Raw genomic sequence first — 27976 nt, 5'->3', positions numbered from 1 at the left:
GAAGGTAAGTAGTTCGCGTTGACGAACTTGAGACCCAAGTTCTACTCTCTGCCTCTGTTGCGTAACTCATCCATGGCCCCAGCACTGAAACCCTACAACGGTACCCAGCGCAAGCTGGTCCTTGCGTTTGACGTAGGCACTACTTTCAGTGGCATAGCTTACGCTCTCCTTGATCCGGGAGAGGTCCCGACTGTTCAAAGCGTCACACGGTGGGCTCTTAATCAGCGTGTGCTCTCATGCTGAATGACCGACCGTCGACATAGCTTCCCTGGCCAGGAGAACGCGGCTGGAAGTTCAAAGTTTCCATCGATATTATACTACAATACCCAAGGCGAAGTACGGGCCGCCGGTGGCGAAGCCGCCCTCCCTGGCATGGAGCTAGAAGCCGACGACGATAAACTAGTCTTTGTCGAATGGTGAGCCACCATGCAGTTGTTGATTCCGAGTCACTAACTTGCCTCTCGTCAGGTTTAAGTTACACCTACGCCCGGAGACCGTAGACAAGAGCACGTTCAACAAAGCCGATATCCCCCCACTTCCTCAAGGGAAGACGGTCGTTGATGTCTTTACAGACTTTCTGCGTTATTTATATGACTGCGCACGCCGTTACGTAGTTGAGACCCACGCTGTCGGCGACCGACTCTGGGACTCCCTGGGAGACCGCATCGACATCGTCTTGAGTCATCCAAATGGGTGGGAGGGCCCGCAGCAAAGCAAGATGCGGCTTGCTGCTATTCGCGGCGGGCTCGTTCCTGATACGCCGGCTGGACATGCGCGTGTCCATTTCGTGACGGAGGGAGAAGCCAGTTTATACTATTGCGTTCAAAATGGACTGGTCGAGGAGTCCACGAATGTAAGGATCACGACCCTCAGTGATACATTCACGCTCAATCTATGTGATCCGTAATAGGATGGCGATAGTGTCATGATTGTCGACGCAGGCGGCGGAACAGTGGACATCAGCACGTACAAGTTCGTCACAGTCTCCCCTATGACTGTAGAAGAAGCGGCCAATCCCGACTGTACGCTCTTTCACATGTCTATATCGCACTGTGCTCACTGCGCGAATACGCTCAGGTCTGATGCAAGGCTCCACTACAGTAAATGTCCGAGCCTCGAAGTTCCTGAAAGGTTCGTTGGCTTGTTATGCGTGGTCAAAAGATCAGTTTTATAATAGCGGCCGTAGATAAGTTGGTAAAGTCGCGGTACGGCAATGACGACGATATCAAGTCCATGATGGAGTTCTTTGACAAGAACACGAAGCAAATCTTCAAAGACTCCGCTGAACCGTCGTACATAAAGTTCGGTTCCATGGGCTGTAATGATCCCGTAGCCGGTATACGTCGTGGGCAGCTTGTCCTCAGTGGGTGAGTACACAGCAGACTTTCAGTTCTTGCCTTATTCTCCTGTACATTCACTGGCTCACGGCGAGATAGATCAGAAGTTTCGGCCTTGTTTGAGCCCTCCGCGGTAGCGATCGTAGACGCGATTCAACGTCAGCGGCAGCTATCGCCGCCTTCATTGAGAGTGAGTCAACTATTTTTCCTTACCCGCCGGCTCAATCACCCACCTCTCTCAATGTAGACTGTATTCTTAGTTGGAGGTTTCGCCGCGAGCCCGTGGCTATTCGCTCGACTACAGCAGCAGTTAAAAGCTCTCGGACTGGTGCTGTCGAGGCCCGATCGTCACACGTATGTATTTCACGTTATACAGCTCCTGTAAGGTCTGAACATGACGTGAACAACCAGGAGCAAGGCCGTGTCAGAGGGCGCGGTGGCCTTTTATCTCGGGCGATGGGTATCGGCGAGGAAGGCTAGGGTGACGTACGGCGTCAAATGCTCTCACTATTTGAACAGCTCCAACTCAGAGCACATAAAGCGGTATGCCAAGGTCTACACGTTGCCTTCAGGCTTGCGCGCGGTGCGCGATGGCTACATCACGATGTTGTCGAAGGTCTAATCATCCTCAGTGCTGTGTGCTATATCTGATCGCTTGCACATAGTAGGGCAGCCAAGTCACGGAGAACCATGAGATTCAGCGAGAGATGATCAAGGAATCAAACAAAAAGGCAGACCTCAAGTATGTCACAAGCGACATCACATGCTACAGAGGCAAGGCCGGAGACCCTGCCTGGACCGATGTTGAACCGGGTGAGAGCAAAAAGCATATTGATCCGAGAGACACAGCTGACACCATGGCACAGAGATGTTTTCGAAGTTATGCACGGTCTACGCAGACACTTCTCGCGCGCAGAAGCACAAAAAGAAAGGTCCGATGGGACATTTCTTCAGAGCCGAATACAAGGTCATCTTATTGTGCGGGCTGACCGAGCTCAAGGCGCAAATAAGTTGGATCGAGAATGTAAGCTCCCCGTCAATAACGCGCCACTAACTGAACTCTGAGCATGCTTCCAGGGCAAAGAAGTGCGGTGAGTATCAGTACATCTTGGGCAGCTGTCCACTTACAGCGACATACATAGAGGTCCTGCCAGTATTGTGTATGATGACGATGCTGCCGCACGAGACTAAGTTGTCGACATCGGCGACAGGTCAGTACGTCGTTCCTTGAAGCGTGCCGACCGTTGGGGTCACGCGTAGTACCTCAGCTCATATGTATGTTTCCCATTACTCTACTTACTAGCTTCGAGTGTCCGAGTGTTCAGGAAGCATGAGACCTAAGAGGAGAGTGGCGGAACGCGTGCTGCTACTATAATGTGACGGTTGTGCGCAATGTGTCATTGAACTGAGCAGTGCCGGAACTGTCGGCATGATCGGAGACTGAACGCGTCAGTGGCTGATCGCTATTGATGTCGCGCGTCCGCCAGTCACGTCGCACGACTTTTGTCGAACGGCATCTAGATGCGCTAACATCTCAAACATAACACACTACTTGTTCGAATTTCCAAATAGCCCATTCGGATTACCGTGACTTGCTTCTTTTCTCGAAGTAACGTAGGGTCCAGTCATCGTACCCAATCTACACACACCTCTCGTAGACTTCAGGCTGGCGCAATATCGTTTAGCATTCGAGAGTCAGTCATGCATATAGCACTACCAGATATACTATGCGGTCAATCAAAGACTGTGCAGACACCAGAAGAATACTCGTTCAATAGTACGATGCGGGACACGAGACACGAGACAAGAACCTCCACGGCATGAGTGTCGGTGAGCCTGTTTACATGCAGCCAACCCCGTCCGAGATCAGAAGTGGTCGCGATGATTGTAATACAGTGACCGACCTATCAATCCGGCTGGGTCACATCAGGTCCCTCTCCGTGCACGTCATCTCCTTTACGACGCTATCGAGGGCGACACCAGGCTTCAGCAGCATAATGCTATTTATCTCACCTCCGTCCCGCTTCTCGACGCGCCGCAAGCCCATCGCAGTCGTGCACAGGACCGTCCCTTCCTCACTCTCGTCCGTCGACCCTCCCCACTCGTCCTTCATGGACCCCGCTTCAAAACGCGCTCCGCACGCTCCAGCTACGGTCTCGAAGTCTGCGGAGGTAAGTTCCTCGCCGATGGCCTTGTGAATGTGAAGGCATGCATTCACGAATGAGCGCAGCCGGTCACTGTGGCTAGCCTGCACTAGCCCCAAGATATCTTCGGGACTGCCCTGCGCTCCCGCAAGCGCGAGGATGTGGGCGACATAGACCGTGAGATTCTTGTGCAGCTCCGCCCCAGCGTCGTGGTCCCGCAACGTCTTTGCGTGCGCGCGCGTGAGAGCACGCCACCTGCCCGCGACCGCCTGGCTTTCTGGACAGCGGATGTGACTGGTTAGTATAGAGGGTCTGGTGGTGGCGTATGTGGCTCTTACGATTCATTCTAATGCCCTCATATATGCCTCTGATGTCACCGTCGTCGCAGTCGGGCCATAAAATCCATTTCGCGACGATCCATCTCGCAAGTGTCACCAACGCCGCTTGCAGCGCAAGCTGGACACAGAACGTGTCGTCGCTATGGGGCACTACCTGCAGCAGCTCGGCCATCTTCGCGCCGACCAGCTCGGTGGGGATGGCGGTATCGACTGCGCCCGATCCTGCAGACCGGTGTTCATAGCGGACAGAGTCCGCGATGAGCGCACCGGCCTGCATGATCTCGGAGTTCAATTGTTCGACAACGCGGAGGATGTCGGCGTCGGACAGCTGGTCCGCCTTCGTCAGGTATTGTTGCGCGTCGTGCAGCTCGGCGCTGCGCGTCTCGAGGAGGGCGGTTGTCTTGACGTGTATGGCTTGCAGCGTGGTGTTTTGCTGCTCCTGGCTGCGAAGGAGGTGTTTTGTCATCCGTAGCTCCTCCTCCACCACCTTTAGCGTGTCCGCGCGCTCGCGCAAGACCACTGTCTCAGTCTCTATGGCGCGCACTGTCTCCTTCAAGCTATTATACCGCCGCTGTAGATCTGAATATGCGGCCTCGCTTTGCCGCTTGCTTTCTCGTTCCTCGTCTGCACGCCTCTTCCAGACATCGCCATCTTCTTTCGCTTTCCGCAGGTCGTCTTGCAGACCATGCATCAACGGTGCCGTTTCGCCGTTGTATGATCTGGTTGATCCATCCGGATGACCTCGCACGGTTCCTGGCAGGAGACAATGGAGAAGCCCACGGAAGGAGTCAAGCAAGGCCAGCGGCATTGTTCTAGGCAGGGAGAGCGGGGTGCGTACAAGCCGCGAAGGGTGGTCTCAGGGTGCGCTGGCGAGGTAGCAGAACAAGGGCATTCGCCATAAGCCTCTAGAGAGCGCCATTTGCTGACGAGCCCGTCGCGCTTCTCGCTAGGATCCGTTAGGAAATGCGATGAAGCCGGACGCCGTTCCATTGCAAGTACGCTCCTCGCACCTTCCAATCAGAAGTTCGGCAATTATAGCGAGGAGTTGACTATCGTGTACGAAATGCCCTGTGGGGGGCGCCCCGAACAGGAAGGCAAATGCCCATAGCTGGTATGAGTCGTGCACATGAGGTCTAGCCGCATGTGGATATTCTTCCTCAGTTCCATCAACGTCCACTCAGAATTTTGCCTCCGTACATTATCCAAGTTCAGGACGATGGGACAGGCCGCTCTTCTCCACCTCTCCTCTCTCCATCATGCCCTCAGCTAAACCATATGGTGGCACGACCAGAAAGCTTGTGATTGCTTTTGACGTTGGAACGACATACAGTGGTATTGCGTACGCGCTTCTTGACCCGGGGGAGGTTCCCAAAATTCAAGGAGTCACTCGGTGCACATCCTACCGTGTTCACTTGCAGCTTAAATTACTGTATCGCTGACTTGCGATTTCGACAGTTTTCCAGGCCAAGAGAACGCAGCGGGAGACTCAAAGATCCCATCCATTCTCTACTACAACCCGGATGGGTCAGTGAGAGCAGTCGGCGCCGAGGCTGCTCTTCCGAGCCTTTCCTTAGACGCTGAAGATGAAGGCCTGTATTTTGTAGAATGGTATGACGGTATTCCTGTATAGCTGCACATCGAAGGCTGACTATGAACCTTTCCAGGTTCAAACTGCATCTCCGTCCCGGTGCACTGGCATCGGAGGATGCCATTCGCAGCAGGGTGCCGCCGCTCCCATTCGGGAAAAGCGTGACCGACATTTTTGCCGACTTCATGGCATACCTGTTCTCGTGCGCTCGAAGGTACATCATCGAGACGCACGCGAACGGAGATCGCCTTTGGAGCTCTGTGGAGAAGAGCATCGAGTTCGTGCTGAGCCACCCGAATGGCTGGGAGGGCAATCAGCAGACCAAGATGCGGCGAGCCGCGGTGCAGGCTGGCCTCATCCCGGACACACCGGCGGGATACGCTCGCGTGCACTTTGTCACTGAAGGCGAGGCGGGCCTTCACTTCTGTGTACAGAGCGGACTCGCGACAGAGTCGGTCAAGGTGAGGGACTTGTGTCTCACGGTCGAATTTGCATCCTGTCCTGATGCCGATCTTCAGAACGGGCATAGTGTCGTCATCCTCGATGCCGGTGGTGGGACTGTTGATCTGAGTACATACAAGTTCGCGTCGGTGCTGCCTATGGCCGTCGAAGAGATCGTGGCGCCTGATTGTAAGTGTGGTTGTTCGTTTGGTACTCGTCATCACGTCTAATCACGCTCTTCACGTGAGGTATAATGCAGGGCTCCACCACAGTGAATGCACGCGCGGGCAAATTCCTGGAAGGTATTGTTCGCAGGCGCTTCTCGTGTCCATGCTGCTCACATGGGCAACGACAGCAAAACTTAAGGACTCCGCATATGGCAACGAGGAGGACATCAGGACGATGCTCGAGTGCTTCGAGAAGTCAACGAAACCTATCTTCAAAGATGCTAGCGAGACGTCGTATATTCGATTCGGATCGATGTCCTGCAACGACCCTGCTGTCGGGATACGGAGAGGTCAACTGGTTCTCGCAGGGTCAGCTTGATACATCTCATGTCTTTTCCCAAGCTGATGTCTCGTGTGTCTCGTGCAGGAGTGACGTCGGGTCATTCTTCCAGCCGGCGATCGACGCCATTGTGGAAGCGGTCCAAAAGCAGAAGGAATCCGCTCCGGCTGAAAGCCCTCTCGGAGTAAGTCGTTCCATCCGATGCTCTGTACTGACACCCCAATTGAAGAAACATTCTCAGGTCGTTTTCTTGGTGGGCGGCTTCGCGGCAAGTCCGTGGCTCTTCTCGCAACTCCAGAATGCGTTGTGGGACTATGGTCTCAGCGTCTCGCGCCCGGACCGACACACGTACGCCAAGCTTCCTCCAGCGCATGATCTCAGCTGACCGGTCGTTGCGACCCACAGGAGCAAGGCAGTCGCGGAAGGCGCAGTATCATTTTACCTAGACCACTGGGTCTCTGCCCGCGTCGCGCGCGTGACGTACGGGATCGAATGCACGACCCACTACAATGAGTCGAAGCCCGACCATCTGCAGCGCCGCGGAAATGTCCGCACACGGCCGTCGGGGAGACAGGTCATCCCTGACCACTTCTCCGCCATCCTCGCCAAGGTGAGACCGCTATCGGCCCAGCCGCACGGGAGCGCGGTGCTCCATCACTTTGTTACTCACCGCATGGTTGCTAGGGCACCCGCATCCGCGAAGACGAGGAGGTGTCGCATGGATACTACAAGGAGGCACGCGAGGCGGTGACGCTCAACAGGATCACCGCGGAGATTACCTGCTACCGTGGCAGATCGAAGGAGCCGTGCTGGACGGACATCGAGCCAGGTAAGTTGTGCTGCACCGTCAAGGGTCCCAGGGGGTGTCATTGACCACTGCAGAAATGTACTCGACGCTGTGTACGGTGCACGCGGACACCTCGCGCGTCCTAAAGGTGATGCAGCACGGAGAAAACGGCATCTACTATACACAGGACTACAAGGTGGTCCTGCTGTGCGGCACGACGGAACTGAAAGCGCAGATCAGCTGGATGGAGGATGTAGGTGGCTTCATTGCGATCTCGTGAAACGGCCACTAATTCCACATTGCTCGCATTCTCTAGGGTGAGGAGAAGCGGTGAGCTCCGAGTCTGTTTATTGAAAGCCTGATTTTGATCACTGATTGAGCCTTTCCAGCGGCCCGGCGACAATCGTATACGACGATGATACCGAGTCCGTTGACTGAGTTCCAGATTGCGATTTCTGTAGCTTTTCATGTATGAATGTATGCACAAATGTCACCTCATATTTGAATGCCTGAGCGTAGCTACATCCAGTCACATGTGCCCGTGTGAAGGAAGCAACTCGTCCACAACAGTGACGTGTGTGTTTCAGCTTTAGTAGAAAGAAAAAAAAGGGAAAGATATCGCACTTAATGAGAATGTAAGCTCAGAGTCCAAATTTGAAAGACATTGCTCACGGGCCAGACTCCGGTATGCGTTGTACACAATCTGTAGTTGATAGAGAAGTCTGGATTGCATACACGCAGCTATGGAGTAAGCGAAAGTCGACCTTGATAAAAAGGCGCGCTAAATACATCCTAGGGGAGAACAATGCCAAATACACCACATCTCGGTATCAGATTAGATAGCCTCTTTACCAACTCCAAGTTGACGAGAGCTATTCTGTCCATCGTTCACCCTCTCTTGTGAATCTTATACGGACAGCGTTATATCTACAGGGTTATTGTGTTGAAATGCGCAGACCCGCGCGGTCAGGAACGAGCTCGAAAGCTCGAATGCGCGAGTAACCGGGGGCCGGAGGCCCCTATCGTAGTATATAACGACCGCGCGCGATGTATGTACGCTACGCGATTGTCCCTCAGGGCATCGCTACGCCCGTGGACAAACGCGCCTCGCGCCGTTCGCACCCTTGTTCCAATATATTGAGCTCTGTTTACATGACAATATCTTGTTGTATGTGGTTCGCGCTCTTATTTACGCATGCGCACCTCTCGGGGCCTTCAGCCTGTGTCCGAGCATTGTGCGCGATGCTGCCGAGATGTGGGAAGTGCCTCTTTACAGCTTGCTATGTCTCTGTGGTGGTACCGTTATAGTCTATCAGACATACATGACAAAAGTTAGCCGTCACGACAATCATCGCCGCCGCTGGATGTCGTGACGGGATGTATGCGAAGGTGAGAACGGAACGGATTCATCGGGTTCATTTCCCCCAATTTAATGTTCTCATGCAGATTAGCACAAGACATGCTTGCCTTGGCAACAAGTTGCCTTGAGTTAAGTTTGCATGAGGCTAGGCTGCGCCTCAGTGCCGTGGTTGGAAAGAGGCCAGGCGCGGAGGTCTTACGTCGTATTCATGCTATCTGCAATGGCCGGTCTACATTATGGCTCGCGTCTCCATTATGCGTCTCGATATCCCTATCCTACAATGCTCATTTCATTGCAATCACAGGCAGTCCTGCCACATTGATGCACGTTAGCACGCTATCGCTGCCATGTGTGCTCCCCTAGATTCTCATTGAAGGCGCATATATGCACCCAGATAGTATCTGATCCGCAAAATTTCGTATCTGGAAGTGACCGACGCTCAATATAACGAAGCATTCTCATTCGGTCAACATCGCGAGTACCAAGTACCACTGACATTTTGCGTTTAGGCACATACAAATTGATACAATGCTTTTCCAAATTCTGTACCTAAATTCTCCGAAGAAAAGGAAGACGTGGAATGTATATCTGGGACGCTGCTTTAGCTTTGCATTGAATGGCGAACTATCACTACGATCCTGACTCAATCAAAATCTAGTGATGATATTGCAGCTCACCTCTTCTAAAGTCTACGCGTGCGCAGCTAGGCTCAGTTCGTGTACGACGGATTCTAGGGCAACTGCCGCTTTCAAGAGGACCTTGACTGTCCGGGTCGCACCCTCAGGGCCTTCGCATTTTTCGGACCTCACGAGGCCTATCCCGGTGGTGCACAACACATTTCCACCTATATCTTCTCGTGTTCTCGCCTGACTATTGAAGTCGTCCTTCATCGACTCGTGGTCAAATCTCTCCCCGCCGCTCACAGCCGTTGTCTCAAAGTCTCTAGAGACTATGTCCTCCCACATCACCGTCCTGAGCTGTAGGGTCGCCATGATGATAGATCGTAGAGGTTCGCCATGGCGATCTCGTATGAATGCGACGGCCTGTTCAGAGCAGTCGCCCGCTCCAGACGCGAGGAGGAGATCGGCGACACACAGGACAAGGTGGTCCAGAAGAGTTGACTGCGCGGCGTCGGACAGACGAGCCATGAGGTAGGAGTGTGCTAACGCTCGCCATCTTCCCGAGACAGTCTGACTTTCTGCAGTTTTAAAAGCCATGTAAGTACAGCCACTCAGGACGCCGCCTTGACACTGACCTTTATTCTTGATATAAGCGTGCATATCATGGAACAGCCCTTCGTCTCCGCGAGGATCGAAGTTCCAGGTCTCGAGCAACCATTTTGTCCAAGCAATAATACCTGCTTGCAGCGCAAGTTGCATACAGAATGCGTCGTCGGCGTGGGACACCTGCTGGAGGAGCTTGGCCAATACTGGACCGACGAGGTGTCCTGCGCGGGACCCATGACGTGCTGTATTCGAGTGCGGGAAATTCACGGAGTCTGCGATGCGGGCGGCCGCCTGGAATATCTGCGAGTTGAGGTGCTCGACCATGCGAACAACATCCGCGTCGGAGAGGGGGTCTGTCTTAGTGAGGAATCTCTGCGCATCCTTGAGCTCGGAACTACGCATGTCCAATAGGGCGGTTGTATTAGAATGTGCTGCCTGCGCAGTGGCAAGCTGCTGCCCGAGGCTGTGTGTAAGGCGTCTTTCCTCTCGTAGCTGTTCTTTTATGCCAGAGAACTTCCGTAGCTCATCCTCGATGGATTTGGCGTACGTCTGCGACTCCGTTAGCTCTGCTTGGAACCACTGTATGACTGATCTCGAGCGTTCCTCTTTTCCCTGCAACTCCTCTAGTTCTTTCCTGGCTGTACGCAGCTCTCCTTCAAGAGAAGTGATCTGTGCCATAGTTGGTGATTGCGCACGCTGTACATCTGCGACTACATCCTCGGTGCTCGGAAGTCCGTCGATGCGGTTGCCAGTCATGCCGCCAGGTGCTGCAGCCATAAAGAAGTTATAAACACCACGAGAATAGCGAAAGACCATGCGCACAATATCGAGAAAATAGGAGGAGAGGAACAGATTTTGCTACAAGCTAGTTCATCGGAGTATGCGGTCTACCTCAACTGCTCAACTGGCCTCGTGCTGAACCGAACAGCAGTGTGATGCCTCCTTCGTCGCGATATGCGAGAGTAAACCACCCGCTTCTCGAGGGGATCGACCCACGTTGCAATCGATTCATGCAGCCATGAATGATTTGAGGAATGTGCTGACCATATAAACTCTCAGTGTCAGAAGGATCGTCTCCTTGCCTGGTCGTCACTTCTTGGCCGGAAAGCACCCGCGCGTTTACACGATATGTCTACTGTACTGCCATTTCTGCAATCCACGAGCCATTCTTCCTGTACGGCACGATGAACAGCACGTTCTGTTGATAAACAGCTATAAGGCAGAGCCGTTGAGAGTTTGACGCTAACTTCTATATCCAAATCGTCCTTGTCGCTTCCCCCCCCCTCCATGGCGCAACCGTACAAAGGTCCCTACCGCAAATTGATTATCGCCTTCGACGTAGGCACCACATTTAGTGGTATTGCCTACTCGCTCCTCGACCCCGGAGAGGTACCGCAAGTGCATGGCGTTACTAGGTTCGTGCGGAGCAGACCCCGCTGTCAACAGTACATGCTTAGACTACCTGACATCCTCTGCCAGATTCCCTGGCCAGGAAAATGCTGCAGGCGACTCCAAGATACCCTCAATTCTGTATTATAATCTCGATGGCTCCGTCCGAGCTGTTGGGGCAGAAGCTGCGCTTCCTCACCTCGCCTTGGACGCGGAAGACGAGGGTCTACTTTTCGTCGAGTGGTATGATTTATTCCCTTGCCTGAGCCAAGAGCATTACTGACTCGATGTCTTGACACAGGTTCAAACTACACCTGCGTCCCAGTGCTCTAGCATCAGAGGACGCCATTAGGGCCCGAGTGCCGCCGCTTCCGCCCAACAAGTCGGTCGTCGATGTCTTCGCCGACTTCCTTAGATATCTCTTTGCGTGTGCACGGAGATACATCACCGAGTCACACGGAAATGGGGAGAGCCTATGGAAGTCGGTGGAGAACAGCATCGAGTTCGTGCTCACGCATCCGAATGGCTGGGAGGGCAACCAGCAAGCAAAAATGCGGCGCGCCGCCATCATGGCCGGCCTTGTCCCCGATACTGCGACAGGGCACTCGCGCGTGCACTTTGTCAGCGAAGGCGAGGCCAGCTTGCACTTCTGCGTCCGCAGTGGACTGGCCACGGAGACCGTTCAGGTATACCTGTTCGCTATGTGAGGCCTGCCCCGAACGATCTAACGTACCCTTGTAGAACGGGAAGACAGTGATGATCGTGGATGCGGGAGGGGGAACGGTTGACTTGAGCACGTATACGTTCACCACCATCTCCCCGATGTCCGTGGAGGAAGTCGTTGCCCCTGACTGTATGTATCTTGATGCCGCACATCCTCCTGAGCTTGCGTTGAGCACAGACCAGGCATCATGCAGGGATCCACTACTGTGAACGTCAGAGCGCGCAATTTCCTGCAAGGTATGAAGGCTCATTCTTATCTATTCGCTGGAGCACTCGTTTAGCCTGTGACAGCGAAACTAGCGCGCTCCACCTACAGAAACGACGAAGACATCAGAACCATGATGGATGCCTTCGAGAAGTCGGCGAAGCCCATCTTCAAAGATGCAGGAGAGTCTGCGTATATCAAATTTGGATCGATGGGGTGCAACGATCCTGCCGTCGGGATCCGTCGCGGACAGCTGATCCTGGCAGGGTGTTTATTTTTGCACGCGTCATATACTCCGTACAGTTTACTGACATTCTATCAGGAGCGATGTCGCATCGTTCTTCAGGCCTGCAGTTTGTGCCATCGTTGACGCTGTAGAGAAACAATCCAAAGCCATAACGGCTGCGGGTGCACTCACGGTATGTGTCGTCTAGAATGATCCCGATGATGATGATGGACCATCGATCCTCGAAACGTGGTTGTTTCAGACAGTATTCTTGGTTGGCGGATTCGCGGCGAGCCCATGGCTGTACTCGCAGCTGAAGGACGCGCTGTGCGCCAGCAGCTTGAATGTCGCGCGTCCGGATCGCCACACGTGAGTGGCCTCGCCCGCTCGGCAGCATCCGCACTAACGCACTGCCCGCATGTTCAGGAGCAAGGCGGTCGCAGAAGGCGCCATCCTGCACTACCTCGAGCAGTGGGTATCTGTCCGCGTCACAAGGATCACGTACGGCGTCGAGTGCATCACCGAATACATTCCCTTCGACGCAGAGCATGTCAAACGGCGAGACAGTGTGTTTTCAGGGCCATCAGGGGGGCAAGTCCTCCCGCACCGTTTCTCTGTGATTCTTCCAAAGGTATGGTGGGGATGTTGCAAGCGCGCCCTCCGTTCGGCTGAATGAGTATCGCAATCTTTACCAGGGTAAACGTATCCAAGAAAACGAAGAGTTTTCGTATAAGTATTTCTGTGAAGCGCGTGAGGCGTCGACTTTGAACAGCATCTCTGTCGAGATTACATGCTATAGAGGCAAGTCCACGGCACCCTCATGGACAGACAGTGAGCCCGGTGAGCATCACGCACTGCTATAACTGCTACGAAGACGAAGCTCACGCACCGCAGAGATGTTCTCGACCTTGTGCACAGTGCACGCAGATACATCGCGGGTCGGGAAGGCAAAGCAAAAGGGGAAGAAAGGCATATACTATGAGCTGAAATACAAGGTCGTTCTGCTGTGCGGCCCGACGGAGCTGAAGGCGCAGATCAGCTGGGTAGAGAATGTAAGCGGCTAGTGTGCTCTCAGCAGTGTGCCTGACGTTGACTTCTGCCACACAGGGCCAGGAAAAGCGGTACGATGCCCATCCTGCGCGTGTGTTTCCACGTTTGCTCATTGTGAATACGGATGCCACAGCGGGCCCGCTACCATCGTGTACGACGACGATGCAGAAGCGATTGACTTACCTTTCAGCGCAGCGCACACGTTTTCTTATATCGCAGCGAAACAGGCAGAGATGTCCTATGCCCGGACACGCCGCGATCGTGCATTATTTTGGTATCCATGTGTGTGATACTTTGGGCCGCTCCCTTGATATATGAGTCTGATAGCCGGGTGAACATTGTGTTTATGCCTTGAGAAGAGCATTCTGTATTCGCACTTGCCCTGAACAGGCCCGACAACACCTGTGTGGTGTACAGTCGATATTTACGGTAGTAGATCACGTGATCGCGTGTACACCAATCGCTTTGTAGCGAACACGCAAGGAACAGAGTATAGAGTCTGCGCTTTGTTCCTTATATGTTTGCTGGCTACAATCCTATCATCCTCAGCCTCGATCCCTGTCAGAAATCCACCAAGAACACGTGTCAGCTGTCTGCCATGGAAAGCGCATGATGATGATAGGCCTGCCCTTCGCTGGTATTGAGGATGTACGCTCTGCGCAGGGACGACGGCCAATGCTGCCGACCCGAGAAACGCACCAGAGCCATGCGGGGATGGCGCACTGAATAGCACTGAAGCACGACTCCAGTACGACCCATCCGCTCGCAGGCGCGGCGCGATGGAACCCGGTGGTGTTGCCACACAGTCCATGGGCTGTGGGTGTGCGCACGGTGTGATGGCGTGCTCTCCGCGTGTGCGTCGCTGCGAGGACCGCCAGAGCGGGTTGCGCGCTGCACATGCCGTCTCTCTGTGCCAAAAAAGCCCGCCTCGCATTCTGGGATAGCTGTCGGCAGCCACGACAAAGTCAGTCCGCAGCCGCTCATGGCCTCTCCGGGCTCCCTTGCCCGTCGCGGATGCTCAAGCGTCAGGAGTCAGGAGTCAAGAGTCAAGAGTCGAGCTGGGATGCCACGCAGCGGCGCGATTCCTCGCAGAGAGAGCCGGGACGCACCCACTGGGTCGAGGCACGCACATGCGGACGCCCGACGAGCAGTCGCGAGACACCGGCGGATAGCAGACGGGGCGGGGCGGGGCGATGGAGGACACAGGACACGCGGGGCAGAGACCACGCGAGACGACAGCCTGTACATACCACGCACGGGACCACGGCTCCCCAGAACCCGTTTCCGCGCCTTTCAGGAGCTGAGCGCTGACTTCCAGGACGGCGGCGCGGCCAGTCCGAGTCCGAGTCTATCCCGAGCACCTCGTCAGCACCGCACCCGGGCCCGCGCCTCTCTCTGGTGTAGTGGCGGCGGCGGCGGCGGCGGCCGACGACCGGGACCTTCTGCGATCCGCCTGCACGGGTCCTCCGCATCCGCCAGCGTGCTCGCGATGCCACGCAGCACCGCGCCCATTTTCAGCAACAGGGCCGCCTGCCGAGTCCGCCGCGCGCAGCCGGTGTCTCCAGTGGCGGCTCGCCGCAGACCTACGGTACTGGCCCTCGTGATCCTCAAGCATGCGTCGGCGGGCCCTCAACTGCAGAGCGCTCGGTGACAAGGCGGAAAAGGTGCGAGTGTCCTGGTCGGCGCCCGCTGCTCCGACGAAGACGTGGATCTGCACTGATGCATGTGCGGTCGGCTGCCAATCTGCGACGGCATCTGTGCAGGCATCTTCGGCGCGTGGGGCGGGGCAGCGCGCCGCGAACATGCGACGAGCGGTGGAAGGATGGCGCACGATCACGCAACGGGGTGCTGGCCATGTCCCAAACCCCTTTGTGACATATGGACGTCCGGCCTCGTCGATGCGGAGGGAAACAGCGCCGAAAAGGTGTGCCCGCGTGAGGGGGTGGACGGGGAACCCCCAGCGTGAGCCATAGTGGGACGGGGAGCGAGAGGAGCCGCCTAGGAGGCGAGGCCCTGCTGTGCGGTTCGCCCACGGGTATGCAGCGCACGCGAGGGAGCCGCATACGAGGGCAGCGCCCACTTGTGTGCTACGGCTCAACGGAGCGGCCGGGAAACTGGCGGCGAGGGGAGAGTTTGGTGAGCAGAGACGAGGAAGAGGAAAAGGACAAATAGTCAGGATGCATACGACGACAAGCGGGCAGGAACATGTCTTGCGTTTGGCGCCCGAGGCTTCGATTCGGCTGCACGGGTGATCCGGGCCCCGATCGTCACCTAGCCGTGCAACGCCGGCAATGAATCGATCTCGATCTTGCTCCGCGCAAGACATGTCACTGGCACGCCACAAGTACTGTGAGTAGACACCCGTCATGTTCGCTATATGCCACTATTCCCTGCGCACCCGCCCGCCCGCGCCGGTGGCTGCCAACGACCCTGTCATACCCCGATCATCTCTGAAAAGCTCCGCGGCCTAGTGCCTGCTTTTCACTGATCTTGAATCTTGACGGCGCTAACCCCCGGTGATCGGGCGACCAAAACGACTATTAGCGCAAGCCCAATGGTAGCCGTCTGACGTCCCAGCGTCAGATCAGTCTGGCACAAAGCCTGATGAGGAAGGACCAACCCGCCGGCTGGCAGATAGACCCGTCGTCCCTTCTGCGTGGCAAACGCGTCATGTGCATGAGAGCATCCTGCCACCTGCTTGCTGCCCCAATCGCGGTGCACAGCACGACATCGCTATGTGCAGGCGAGGAATTGCTCGCACGTGCGGCTTCGGTGTCCACCATCGCCGCGTATCCAGTGTCGCTCACGCCACAGTCGTCCGCCGAAGCCGACGGATTCACGCACCGCGACCAGTGCCACGCGCGGACGTGCCGCCGCTGCCTGAAGCTCAGCGCTCGACCTCAACCAGTCGCGCACTGACCGCTTGCGCGCGCGTAGGCAATTTCCATCGGCCCGTGAAAACAATGCCGATGGCCATTCAAGCCACCCCACGACCGAGCTACGCGCCGTGGACTGTGGGCGCGCGTCCCTCGGTGTACTAGTGAGTGGTGAACGCCTCTGGCAGGCAGGCGCGTGGACGGAATCTGAAATGCCCAGATGGAGCGTGTCTCGTTTGGCTTCCTCGCAAAGACGCTACGGAATGCCGTCGCACCGGGCGCTGCAGGCCGCCCGCACACACCGCCGCGCGAACGACAGAATCCGCGTACGCGATCGGCGTCCCGCCCAGCCATAAGCCGCCCGAGGCGCACCTGCTGCGGCCCCCACGCCCCCCACGCCCCCACACTCGCCTGCGCGTACCCGCGCATGCAGTGCGGCACGAGCGTCGGCAGCGGATCCTTCTGCAACTACTGAGCAGCGCATCGTGCATCGTGCATCGTGCATCTTGGTCGGCTGGGGCCCTCGGGGCAGATGGCGGACCGCGAACGGTACTGCAGGTGAGCCCCGGTGTGCGGCGCGCGATATCCTGGGCCTGGGGATGTCGTTCGCCGTCGCCCGCGCGTACCAGCGTCAGAGCGGCGCGGGTGCCCTATTCTACGCGGGTATGAGGCCCGTGGCGCCGATTGTGCCTCTCGGGCTGCGTGTATGGCGTAGGCTGGGTTGGGTTTGCGGCGCGGACCCAAGGGCGCCACGATCCTCCGCAAGGCTGCAATCGGCAACGATGGCGTCGACAGCGCGACTGTCCATCCTCGGACGGTGTCTCTCCCTTCTGGCTACAATTCCGTCCGCGTGTCTGTGTAGCGCGTGCGAGACGCTCGTGCACAGCAGCCTCCAGTGCACGGATCGGACCGCCTTGCGTGATCTCCAGCACTCGCGATTCAGATCGACCGGCGCGAAAACGGAGCGAAGGACGAGCGGGCAATTCATACGGTCGTGCCCTGTCGTTACCAACCTGCAGATCTGGGATCCGCTAGCACAGTGTGTCATCTCGCCACATGACCATCCTGGACACGGCCTCGTCACAGATATTCATGCTGCCAAATTGGCGGGTTGAACCGCGTAAATATACATCGTGCGGAGCGACTGTTGAGTGAGTTGAATCACTGCTCCACCAGCGCGCTCTCTCTCTCTCTCTCTCTCTCTCTCTCCACCAGCGCCTTAAAGCGAAAGCAACCACGTCCCGCTGCCGGAGACGGACTTACTGGTGGAAGGTCCGTCCTTGAGTTTCCCCGCGACCACGTACTTGATACCATCGGGATCAGTGAGGGTCAGGTTGATGTTCCCAGCACCGACGGTGCCTTCGTGGCTGCAATTTCCGGAGGGGACTTTGCTGTACGTCAAAGTCGCCCCATTGGGCTCAGAGTCGAACCTCTGCGTCGAGGCCGACAGATTCCCGTTGTACGTCGCTTGTCTGGTAGTGACACCATCCGTGATGGTGAACGTCGCGGTGAAATTGCTCGCCACAGACGGCGGTGGCGTGGTGACCGTGCCTGGCGCCGTGGAGGACATCCTGTACAACATGTGCGCGGTGAGCATGCGGCACTCCACGGCTGCTCGTCCGCTCATGATTACCTGTGAAGCAGTAGTCGGAGACTAGCAGACAGGCGTGAGAGTCGCATACTTTCTGTCATGACGAGGGGGGCCTACCTGAAGATGCAGCGATGGACGAGAACGACGCGTTGTCGCGCCAAGGTAGGTGAAAGAGGACGCCTTTTATGCACTCTGGTAACGCTGGAACAGCTGGTGTCATGTGCAGCCGGGTGGATGCTGGCGCGAGCTTGTGGCCTCAGAACGGTTTAGCCATACCTAGCCATTGCATACGAGGACCCTGGGTGGGGTAATGTGGACCAGGTCCGAATAGCCTGGAACAACGAGGCGAGAGCACTCCCTGACCCTCAAGGTGCGAGCTTGTGGCCTCAGAATGGTTGAGCCGCACCCGACAACTGGATGCGAGGACCCTGCGTGGAGCAATGTGGGCCAAGATCCAAAGGCTGGGGAAAACGAGGCATGCCCGTCGGACAACAGCCTCCCTGGAGCGCAATACTCTGGAATGGGCGAGAGGTGCATCCAGCGGTATTTCCAGCGTCCGGAGGAAGCGACCGGCAGGTGACCGCCGTTAGCGTCTTCGCGGCGGCCACTATTGCAGGACAAGGCACCGGTATTCGGGTAAGTTGCTGCGATACGCGGCGCATGGCCTCGAGAAGAACCCATGCAGAATACAAGTCCTCACTGCGCATCTCCGACCATTGAACATGATAGATGCCGCTCCTCAACGTTGATGCAGAGGTCAAGACCGCGACACGGCCATTGTAGTACTAACGGACGCTTTCTTACCAACGGGCTCTTGCAGATACTAACTCGCAGTTTGTGTAATGCCGCGCCAGCTTCCGGCCGGACCATTGTCATTGCCGTTTTTCTTCTTTCGACCCCAGTTTCGTATATCTGCTTGGTGGCGGCATCATTTCTTTCCCGCTCGTCCCTGGTAAGATTGTCATCCATCATACGTACAGACTCTTCACGGTTGATGAACTTCAGGCTGGCTTACGGACCCTGACTTGTCGGCCGTGCTCTCTGTGTGACCCTTGCCGAATCAACGCTAGTATCGGCGCCTTCTGGTCGCGACTCTTGCCTGCCTCCCCGCTGTCGCGGGCTCGCTCCTGACAGCTCGACCTCCGATTATTCTCCTGGCTCCAATGTGCACCGCTCGCCATGCCTGTTATAGTCCAAGATATTCATAGAGCCCACGAAGATGACGGTACACACCGAGTGTGGTCCACGAAGATACCGCACATTGACTGTGGTGCACGAAGATGGCCCACAAAGTCGAATGTGGTTCATCAAATGATGGTGCCACACATAGCTTACGAAGGCGATACCGCACATTGAGTGCGTGCCGGAGCTTCGTTCCACGCGTATCCGTCAATCTCATGCCTGCGTTCTGTAAGGCGTATTGTGTTGGTGCAACGGAGATTCGGTCAGCAAGCGCGTTTGTCCAAGGGCGCAGCGATGCCTGTATCAAGGGACAATCGCGTGCGGCGGTAGGTACATTGTGAGCAATCAATTTCATACTATGAGAGGGCTTCCGGCCCCCAGGCTACTATCGTGCCCAACATTGTGAGCTCGTTCTGGACCGCATGTTTCAACATACTGGCCCATGAGAAGAACACTATCGTCATGTATTCGAGCTTATCGATATATCGGAACGCAATGGGACTATTGCGGCGCTGCTCACGCCAGGAACCATTCCGTTATGGCATAGCTGAGCGAGTATACAAGCCTCTCCCTCATGACCTCAATCAGACAGGTTCGGGGGTGAGTCCATGGAAAGTATAATTATTATTATCACGTCTGACGGTCTTACCTGAATGGTTGCTGTCGTCATTGCTCGACGACTGATCATCAATGCTACCCAAATTCGCCGCATCCTCACTCTTCTTCACTGCGGGCATCGTCCTATATGCAGCCTCAGTAATATTCTCACCTCCGCTCCCCCTCTCGTCAGTCAACTCTGACTACCATATAACACCTCATTCTGTTGTGTACAACGAGGAAGATCGAGGCTCACGCTGCGACTACTTCTGTCACTTTGCTCACTCAACATATACCCGTACACATCGGTGAGACGAGGTTACGTTTGTGGCCGAGAAGTGTATTTGCTTTGTTTCCTCCATTATACGGCCTGATCCCGGCGCAATGGCATGCGTCAGATTCGGGGTCGCAGCCTTGAACGATCGCAAGACGCCCGAGAGAGATTCGCATCGTCGCCGTTCTCGCCATCTTGATTGTTCTGCTGTTTGTTATCAGCTGGTGTACATTATTGCGGCGCTTCTCCCTTACCTGATCATCTACTGGCCGACGGACTTTCGAATTAACGGGAGCACCGTCGCCGAAAAGCACGGATGGCGCCTTTTGTTGTTGGGGAGTGGATAAGGCAGGGCATCGTGTTCATAAACAGCATACTCACGAACAGATCAGTTGGAAAGAGTGTGGAACATCTGCTTGGATTACGGTACTGTGATTGTCGCTTCCGTGCCTATAATTTGAGGCCTGTATGAAGTGAAGCGGGGGTACTTGGAGGAGATGAAGTATGCCAGGGCCACTGCTGATTGGTTGTCAGTATGCAGTTGCATATATATCTTATTATCAAGCATGTGCATCACATTGGTGTGCAACCTGCTGTAGAACCATGAACTGTGGAACCAAGTGCAATCAGATCGTAGCCGTGCGACTGGCATGTGGTCTGGAATGTGAGGATAAATCAGGCAGAACATAGTTATTGATCACGCAGACCTTCAGTAGTAATGTCCCAGTTCGTTCATCTGTAATATAGGATATTTTTCGCTAGCAAGCAACAAGGGCATGGTGTTATCACCAAATCACGCAACGCTACCTCGTCTGTCTCGGCGGACTGCAGACACAGAAAGTAGATCGCGGTGGGCAAAAAGAATGTACTACCCGTATCCGTGGCTGTGAGACAGGGCTATGTGCGTTTGCGCTCTTCAAGGGGCGAATGGACGCGACATAGAAGCGGAGGTGAGGAGATGGAAGATCCCGAGCGCCCGATCATACATCAGCGCCTACAGACTTCAACTCTTTGGTGTTCTGAAACTCGCACAGCACCTCATTTCGCTTGAAATATCTACGGCTCCTGTTGTTGACGCTATTTCTATGCAGTTATACCAACATTTCATAGATGGACACGGGCTAGAACAACGATATAATTTGGAGACACGTGTCTTGTAATAGTTGGACACGGACGGAGAGATTGCACGGTACGCTGCTTGCGAATCTTTGTGTTATCTCCTTCGTTGGAGGATATATAATCATAAATTAACTTATCAGAAAGACAAACGTGACCAAGATCATTTCAGCGTCCAGTTATAAGACGAAGTCGATACGGCCGATCTACTGTCACCAACCAGTACTTAGGAGTACTAAGTCTCTTGTGAGCAGAACGTAATACACTTCTGTCAACTTCCAACGCAGGCTCTGGATATACATGTACCTATGAGTGTAGCCATCGCGGAGCGGAGTCAAAGACAGAACATCTGCAGCACCTCTCATCGCCTCGATACGCTGTCTATCCTCAGGCTCGTCCAATTTAATCTCTTATTGTTGCTTACAGCTAAATTTAGAATTAGACAAGGAGCATGAGGACGACAGATATAATGCACGTATTGACACATTTACCGCGACCCTGATATGTTCAAATGGTGCTCGCTGCAAACCCGATGTCCGTGTCAGAGACAACATGCATAAGCGCCGGATCTAGGCCTAAGATGGTGATCGACCTTCCACTTTCCTCTCGGATGAATCCTCCTCCCATGTGAGCTCGCTCGTTATGCTATCAAGCGCTACTCCAGGCTTCAATAACGTTATGGCCCTCCGCTGCCCATCATCTTGCTTATCTAGCCGCTGTATACCCACCGCGACCATGCAAAGAACCTCCTCTCCCGTGCCCATGCTTACTGCACTTCCATAATCGTCCTTCATGATGTCCTCGTTGAACCCGGAGCCGCAGTCGACTGACAGTACCTTGAAGTCGGCGGATAGAACACCCTCCCCGATTGATTTGTTGACATCGATGCATATGTCGATGAACGAGCGCAGTCGCTCTGTATGTCGCACGGAGACAACATGGGAAACCTCCTGTTCTGTGCCAGCGGCCCCGGCCAGGCGGAGTATTTGCACGACAAGCGCGGCAAGCCAGTGATGCAGCTCCGCGATAGCACCTCGTTCTCGAAGCTGTCCATGCAGGTACGAGCGTGCGAGAGCGCGCCACCGGCCGGCTATCGCTTGAGTCTCTTCATATGCAGCTGAGGTGAGTGCCAATATGCAGCGACGTAGAGGGGGACTGACCGTGCTCCCAAATGCCAGCATATACTGTGTCGAGAAAGGCGTCGTTCTCCGATTGCGTCGTCCACATCGGCAAGACGTCTTTCGCGAACGCCGCCATACATGCCTGCAGTGCGAGCTGGACGCAGAACGGATCGCCATGATGGGAGACCTTCTGCAAGAGCTCAACCATCCGTACGCCGAGCAGCTGCGTGAGGGCCGTGGGATCTGCTGGAAGCGCTCGATCTGCCGACCGCTCGAATGACACCGAGTCTGCGATGGACGTGGCGTCGTGCAGTATAGTCGCGTTTATGCGCTCGACGTCGCGTAGGACCTCCGTGTCGGACAGCCCATCCGTCTTGGTGAGATACCGTTGTGCGCCTTGGAGCTCTGCAGTTCGCATCTCGAGCAGATGGGTGGTTTTGCGGTACGCGGCTTCGAGTGCAGTGTATTGCCGCTCCCGGTCGTCCAGATGCTGCTTGGTGGTCTGTAGGTCCGTCTGGACCTGCGCCAGCGTCTCTTCAAGGCGGTGCAAGCTCTCTTCTTGTCTTGCGACCTGCGCCCGTGCATCATCCGCCCCGTGCTGTGCGTCCTCCCCGTGCTGTGCGTCCTCAGCTTTACGCTGTGCCTCATCCGTCCCACGCCGTACGTCCGCCGCCCCGCGTTGCACATCCTTCGCCTTGCGCTGTGCCTCCTCCATCTTACGCTGTGCTTCCTGCGCCCCACGTTGTGCCTCCTCCGTCTCACGCCGCGTATGCTCCAATTGTTTTCCCAAACTCTCGTTCTTCTTGTGGGCCTCTTCCCGGTCCTTCTCAGATCGGCTTCGCGCTTCAGCCTCCTCCTTCACTCTCGTTTCCAAAGTCTTGATATAATCCCGCGCCTCTCGCCACTGGCCTGGTTATGTTTGAATGAGACGTGTCTGCTCAGGATCTAATGGTGTTACTGTACCATTCTGGAAGAGGTTGGGCAAGGAGAAGCTACTCAGAATTCGCCGAAGACCGCTGAGGGAACAACTGAATGGCATCGCCGCCAAGAGCTTAGAAGCGTTTCCTGGCGGTGAGTAGTGGGTGGGGAGTGGAGTCAGAGACTCGGGCATGCTACAGAGATGGACTGGGATCGACGGCACTCAGACTCTGGCTTGTAAGGCGCTAGACTGCGGTGGGGCCATTATACTTCCACACACATGAGTGTGAACAAACAGCTTCATCAGTTTACCGCAGTGATACGTGAGGACAATTGGAATAGACGTGTTGATTCATCCCAGTGAAGGTCCACTTGAGAAGATCTATCATGCGGTATGCCTCCCTGACTTCCGCGTCATATTTACAACTCGTGGCTCCGCTTCACAAACGCAGCTCTACCAGACGAATACACGGGGATACCGGACAGCATCAAAAGCGTCCAGTTTCCCGCGGAAAAAGCCCCAGACCCTGGGTTGGAGAGACCCCTTCCATGTGTCTCGTGACACATAGGTCTGTTTCATTAAACTCAATCAAACTTCTAACGTTCAAATAGTTATATAATAAGATTGCTACACTTTCACGTTCTCTTTAGACATGCCACCCACCCGGCCATACAAGGGTCCTACGCGGAAGCTTGTGATAGCCTTCGATGTCGGAACAACATACAGTGGCGTCGCATATGCCCTCCTAGACCCTGGAGAAGTACCACGAATCCAAGGTGTCACTAGGTGTGTAGTTGGGTGCCGGCACAATCACGACGTCGCGTTGATCGTTGCGACAGATTCCCCAGTCAGGAGAACGCTGCAGGAGACTCGAAAGTCCCCTCAATTCTATACTACAACCCTGATGGTTCCGTGAAAGCGATTGGCGCAGAGGCCGCTCTACCTAGTATTGCGCTCGACGCTGAAGACGAAGGTTTGCACTTTGTAGAGTGGTGTGTTAATCCAACTCTGCTCTCCTACATTGACTGTATATAGACCCGGTTAAATAGGTTCAAACTCCACCTCCGTCCTCGTACATTAGCATCAGAGGATGCCATTCAATCCAAGGTTCCTCCCCTCCCACTCGGGAAGACGGTCACAGACGTCTTTGCTGACTTCTTGCGATACCTGTTCACATGCACGCGAAAGTACATAATCGAGACGCATGCAAATGGCGAATACCTCTGGAGCACAGTTGAGAAGAACATTGAGTTCGTGCTCGGTCATCCGAATGGCTGGGGCGGAAACCAGCAGGCGAAAATGCGGCAAGCAGCAGTACAAGGCGGTCTGATCTCGGACAACGTGGCTGGATACGATCACCTGCACTTTGTGACGGAGGGTGAAGCGGGCCTGCATTTCTGCCTGCAAAGTGGACTGGTCACCGAATCTGTGAAGGTGAATGTCATCACTGACCGATCTGCTGCCCGATCTTCACACTGTTTTCCAGAATGGGCACAGTGTTATCATTCTAGATGCAGGCGGTGGAACCGTTGATTTAAGTACCTACAGGTTTGCGTCTGTGTCGCCCATGGCTGCCGAGGAAATCGTCGCACCGGATTGTGAGTGTGCTTGGTCGTTTAGCGCCCACGTGTTTATACGTCACTCTGCTGGAAGGCATCATACAGGGCTCGACAACAGTCAATGTCCGCGCTCATGCGTTTCTACAAGGTTTCAATTCCCATTTCTTCTGCTCTCACGTTTCTTACGTGTCCACGCTAGAGAAACTCAAAAGCTCTGCATATGGCAATGAGGAAGACATCAAAACTATGCTCGAGTACTTTCAGACATCAACGAAACCAATATTCAAAGATGACACAGAGACGTCATATATCCGGTTCGGGTCTATGTCCTGCAACGACCGTGCAGTAGGCATACGAAGGGGCCAATTGGCCGTCGAAGGGTGATTATAATCCATGTTATTTTGCTGCATGACTTATGATCTCCCTCAGGAACGACGTCGCATCCTTCTTCCAACCTGCGATAGATGCCATTATGAATGCCGTTCGGGAGCAGCAACAGGCAGCACCTGATACAAGTCGTCCCAAAGTACGTGCCTCCCAGGTAGCGAGCATACGCATGCAATCAATCGAGCGCAGATGGTGTTCCTTGTCGGTGGCTTTGCTGCCAGTCCGTGGCTCTTCTCACGGCTACAAAGCGCGGCGCGCGGCATAGGCCTCAATATTTCGCGCCCGGATCGACACACGTGCGTTTATTCCTTGTTTGCAAAGTAACATAGCGCCTAGCCGACTGACATGTGATCACACTTTGCAGTAGCAAGGCGGTCGCGGAGGGTGCTGTGTCATTCTATCTCGACAACTGGGTGTCTGTCCGTGTCGCGCGTGTGACATATGGTGTCAAGTGCAGCATTCAGTACATTCCCTCGGCACCTGACCATGCACAGCGCAGTTCTACCATTTCTCAACGACCATCAGGAAAGCAACTCATTCCAGGGCACTTTTCCGTACTTCTCGCGAAGGTGACATGGGACTTGCGGAAGATTGCTGTGTATTTGCTCATCATGATGCTTGCTAGGGTACGCGCACTCGAGAAGACGAGCAGGTGACCCGTGCGTACCGCAGAGAAGCACCTGAGGCGAACCTGCTCGACGCTATTGCTGCGGATATTACTTGTTACCGGGGCAAGTCGAAGGAGCCGTGCTGGACAGATGTTGAGCCGGGCAAGTCGTGCTTCGCTTCAATATATTCCTCACCACACTGCTAAGGACGTACCTCACAGATATGTATTCGACGCTGTGTACCGTGCATGCGGACACATCGCACGTGCTTAAAAAGAAGCAAATTGGACCAAACGGCCCGTACTATAGCCAGGATTTCAACGTGATTCTGCTTTGCGGTCTGACAGAGCTGAGGGCACAGATCAGCTGGATGGAGAATGTGCGCAGCTCCGTCGTAATCCTGTGACAGCCCACTAATGAGACGATTGTCGAATTCCTCAGGGCGAAGAGAGACGGTAAGACGATCATGACCTTGCGAACTTGAGTATTTCGGCTGACTGGCGTTTAATTGTAGTGGCCCCGCGACCATTGTGTACGACGATGACACCGAAGCGGTCATTTGATGTTCCCTTTGCCAGTTGCGAGTCATGTACGTCTAGCCTTCCCTGACGCAATGCATATATATAACCTAATTACTTGTCGCCGCCGCCTGCGACTGTTGTGGTTTAGTAATTTGACCATACTTTGGTGCCATCCGTAGCTAGGTCAAATTAGATGATGTGGTCACATTACCTCTATTCATACGTTCGCATGATCCATACTGAGTCGCACCATGTTTACTTGGTAGTATTTATCACCACTCCAATCAAGAGCACCGTGTCTAGCCAAAAGAAAACATGTCTTACGTGATACTGACTCTGATGGGCGGCGGCCAATATGCTGGAGTATACTATCGCACAATGCAGTAGGAAGAATTTGAGCACTTAGATTAAGCGCAAAGTCTGCATTGTACTACAAACAACACCGAACATAATGGTGCGCCACGATCCCATGTCACAGCAGATTATGATGACCTACGGCCCATTCGACTCTGTCGGTTCTTCTGCAGCACCCCAAAGCTCCGACCGGTTCCCATTCAGCTCATTCAATGAGAGCTCGAGGATGACCTTTGGTTTCAGGAGGAGTGTTGTGTTCAAGTCCTCTGAGTCCGATTTCACTACGCGCATGAGCCCCACCTCTGCGGTACGGACGACCACTGCATCCTGCCGGATCTCCGCATTGCTCATCGCGTCTGTCGGATAAGCATCCTCCATCGACTCATCAAATGGGACGTCGGACGGAAGGAGCAACTTGAAATCGCCCGAGATTATGTCCTCGCCGATCACCTTGCGGATATCAAGCGCCTGGTTCATCAACGAACGGATCGTGCTGCCGAACCTGCTCGAGATCATCTCGAAGAGCTGTTTGCTTGGACCCTTTACGCCTGCCAGAAGCGCAATGTAAACTAGCTGGACAACGAGCTGGCGTGTTTGGCCCTTGACGATGCCGTTGTGGTCAGACACAGCTCGGAGGTATGAGCGAGTTAGCGCGCGCCAGCGTCCCGACACCGCTTGATCCTCTGTTTAACAGATGTGAGCAAATCCGTATGGTAGTCCGGCAGATACATACGTGCTAACTTACCATGGGTATACATCTCATGATACACTCTACCAAAGGGCCCGTCGTCCACGTTGCATTTACGGTGAAGAGTCCACGCCTCGATGATCTCGCTCAGGTGCCTCATGAGACACGCTTGAAAGGCGATCTGAATGCAGGTAGGATCTTCGTCGTGTCTCTTTTGCAGCAATAGCTGCACCGTAGCTTCACCGACGCGGTGCGCCATGTCCTCCTTCACCCCTTCCTTCAGCTCAGCCGACGCCCCCATACCCAGCCCACCCGCCATTTCGTTCGCCATCTGTGCTGACGTTTGGAACACAGCAGCATTGAACTCTTTGACGAGCTGCAAGACGTCTGTATCAGAGTGAGAGTCGATTTTGGCTCGGAACATCACTACGGCGCGCAGCTCAGCGGTCCTCGCGCTGAGCTGCGCGAGAGTACGTGCGTGTTCCGCCTTCTCATGGGCTAGCTCGGAGCGCAGCGCTTCGAACTCATCTTGCTGCTGTGTGGGCTGGCGATTCGGTCTTCTGATCACAGAGCGTGTCTCCTCCTGGCGATGATTATACTGGTGGTTCGAGTTCGCAGAGCGTCTAGGATGAGACCTCGAGGAATCGACCGTGCTGCCGCTAAAAGGAGGCATTGGGTGATGTCTGCTCTGAGGGAGCCACTAGACGGAGGACTCAGCCGCGGCAGAGGAATGGAGGATAAGGAGATGGTAAGTCAGACGTAGTCATGTTCTTGCCATTTCTTTCCATCTTATACTGGTCGGCGGAATGAACACTCACTTTATTCGCTTAGAGCTGTTCAGTTTTCACGCACTAGGTTGCGC

The 27976-nt window shown here is 54.8% G+C and overlaps 11 protein-coding genes across 11 annotated transcripts; 4 read left to right on the top strand and 7 right to left on the bottom strand.

Moving 5' to 3' along the window:
- Window positions 1–72: 72 nt before the first annotated feature.
- Window positions 73–2528, top strand: POSPLADRAFT_1047101 (hypothetical protein; the record flags this gene model as incomplete). Its single annotated transcript, XM_024479208.1, has 12 exons — window positions 73–209; window positions 264–416; window positions 469–853; window positions 911–1022; window positions 1078–1131; window positions 1187–1367; window positions 1437–1527; window positions 1585–1691; window positions 1749–1953; window positions 2006–2150; window positions 2204–2361; window positions 2454–2528. 12 exons carry the CDS (start codon window positions 73–75, stop codon window positions 2526–2528), a joined length of 1803 nt encoding a protein of 600 aa, XP_024338652.1.
- Window positions 2529–3258: 730 nt separating this feature from the next.
- On the bottom strand, window positions 3259–4627 carry POSPLADRAFT_1145407 (hypothetical protein; the record flags this gene model as incomplete). The annotated part of the gene is made up of 3 exons (XM_024485797.1): window positions 3259–3758; window positions 3820–4041; window positions 4087–4627. 3 exons carry the CDS (start codon window positions 4625–4627, stop codon window positions 3259–3261), a joined length of 1263 nt encoding a protein of 420 aa, XP_024338651.1.
- Window positions 4628–5075: 448 nt separating this feature from the next.
- POSPLADRAFT_1145484 (hypothetical protein) lies at window positions 5076–7422 on the top strand (the record flags this gene model as incomplete). Its single annotated transcript, XM_024485808.1, has 11 exons — window positions 5076–5209; window positions 5275–5427; window positions 5484–5868; window positions 5926–6043; window positions 6097–6150; window positions 6204–6384; window positions 6443–6539; window positions 6597–6703; window positions 6761–6965; window positions 7040–7184; window positions 7238–7422. The coding sequence occupies 11 exons, from the start codon at window positions 5076–5078 to the stop codon at window positions 7420–7422; spliced, it is 1764 nt and encodes a 587-aa protein (XP_024338650.1).
- Window positions 7423–9191: 1769 nt separating this feature from the next.
- POSPLADRAFT_1057614 (hypothetical protein) lies at window positions 9192–10505 on the bottom strand (the record flags this gene model as incomplete). The annotated part of the gene is made up of 2 exons (XM_024480940.1): window positions 9192–9700; window positions 9758–10505. 2 exons carry the CDS (start codon window positions 10503–10505, stop codon window positions 9192–9194), a joined length of 1257 nt encoding a protein of 418 aa, XP_024338649.1.
- A 510-nt stretch (window positions 10506–11015) lies between these two features.
- POSPLADRAFT_1145501 (hypothetical protein) lies at window positions 11016–13335 on the top strand (the record flags this gene model as incomplete). The annotated part of the gene is made up of 11 exons (XM_024485811.1): window positions 11016–11143; window positions 11208–11360; window positions 11419–11803; window positions 11859–11974; window positions 12019–12077; window positions 12132–12312; window positions 12368–12464; window positions 12534–12640; window positions 12698–12902; window positions 12967–13111; window positions 13166–13335. The coding sequence occupies 11 exons, from the start codon at window positions 11016–11018 to the stop codon at window positions 13333–13335; spliced, it is 1746 nt and encodes a 581-aa protein (XP_024338648.1).
- A 4081-nt stretch (window positions 13336–17416) lies between these two features.
- On the bottom strand, window positions 17417–17824 carry POSPLADRAFT_1034352 (hypothetical protein; the record flags this gene model as incomplete). The annotated part of the gene is made up of 1 exon (XM_024477013.1): window positions 17417–17824. One exon carries the CDS (start codon window positions 17822–17824, stop codon window positions 17417–17419), a length of 408 nt encoding a protein of 135 aa, XP_024338647.1.
- An 836-nt stretch (window positions 17825–18660) lies between these two features.
- On the bottom strand, window positions 18661–19707 carry POSPLADRAFT_1145338 (hypothetical protein; the record flags this gene model as incomplete). The annotated part of the gene is made up of 4 exons (XM_024485793.1): window positions 18661–18737; window positions 18804–18971; window positions 19022–19189; window positions 19620–19707. The coding sequence occupies 4 exons, from the start codon at window positions 19705–19707 to the stop codon at window positions 18661–18663; spliced, it is 501 nt and encodes a 166-aa protein (XP_024338646.1).
- Window positions 19708–19852: 145 nt separating this feature from the next.
- Window positions 19853–20035, bottom strand: POSPLADRAFT_1047096 (hypothetical protein; the record flags this gene model as incomplete). The annotated part of the gene is made up of 1 exon (XM_024479207.1): window positions 19853–20035. The coding sequence occupies one exon, from the start codon at window positions 20033–20035 to the stop codon at window positions 19853–19855; it is 183 nt and encodes a 60-aa protein (XP_024338645.1).
- A 1497-nt stretch (window positions 20036–21532) lies between these two features.
- Window positions 21533–22793, bottom strand: POSPLADRAFT_1145536 (hypothetical protein; the record flags this gene model as incomplete). The annotated part of the gene is made up of 2 exons (XM_024485814.1): window positions 21533–22074; window positions 22118–22793. 2 exons carry the CDS (start codon window positions 22791–22793, stop codon window positions 21533–21535), a joined length of 1218 nt encoding a protein of 405 aa, XP_024338644.1.
- Window positions 22794–23649: 856 nt separating this feature from the next.
- POSPLADRAFT_1074686 (hypothetical protein) lies at window positions 23650–26310 on the top strand (the record flags this gene model as incomplete). Its single annotated transcript, XM_024482735.1, has 14 exons — window positions 23650–23783; window positions 23837–23989; window positions 24047–24431; window positions 24484–24595; window positions 24651–24704; window positions 24756–24936; window positions 24986–25082; window positions 25133–25239; window positions 25308–25512; window positions 25569–25713; window positions 25773–25930; window positions 25993–26006; window positions 26066–26140; window positions 26221–26310. 13 exons carry the CDS (start codon window positions 23650–23652, stop codon window positions 26112–26114), a joined length of 1794 nt encoding a protein of 597 aa, XP_024338643.1. The 3' UTR covers window positions 26115–26140; window positions 26221–26310.
- Window positions 26311–26564: 254 nt separating this feature from the next.
- On the bottom strand, window positions 26565–27433 carry POSPLADRAFT_1047094 (hypothetical protein; the record flags this gene model as incomplete). The annotated part of the gene is made up of 2 exons (XM_024479206.1): window positions 26565–27109; window positions 27172–27433. 2 exons carry the CDS (start codon window positions 27431–27433, stop codon window positions 26565–26567), a joined length of 807 nt encoding a protein of 268 aa, XP_024338642.1.
- Window positions 27434–27976: the final 543 nt, after the last annotated feature.

The sequence above is a fragment of the Postia placenta genome, assembly GCF_002117355.1.
Source record: "Postia placenta MAD-698-R-SB12 unplaced genomic scaffold POSPLAscaffold_8, whole genome shotgun sequence".
In the NCBI taxonomy this organism is placed as follows: domain Eukaryota; kingdom Fungi; phylum Basidiomycota; class Agaricomycetes; order Polyporales; family Adustoporiaceae; genus Rhodonia; species Rhodonia placenta.
This window is presented reverse-complemented; position numbering and strand designations above follow the sequence as displayed.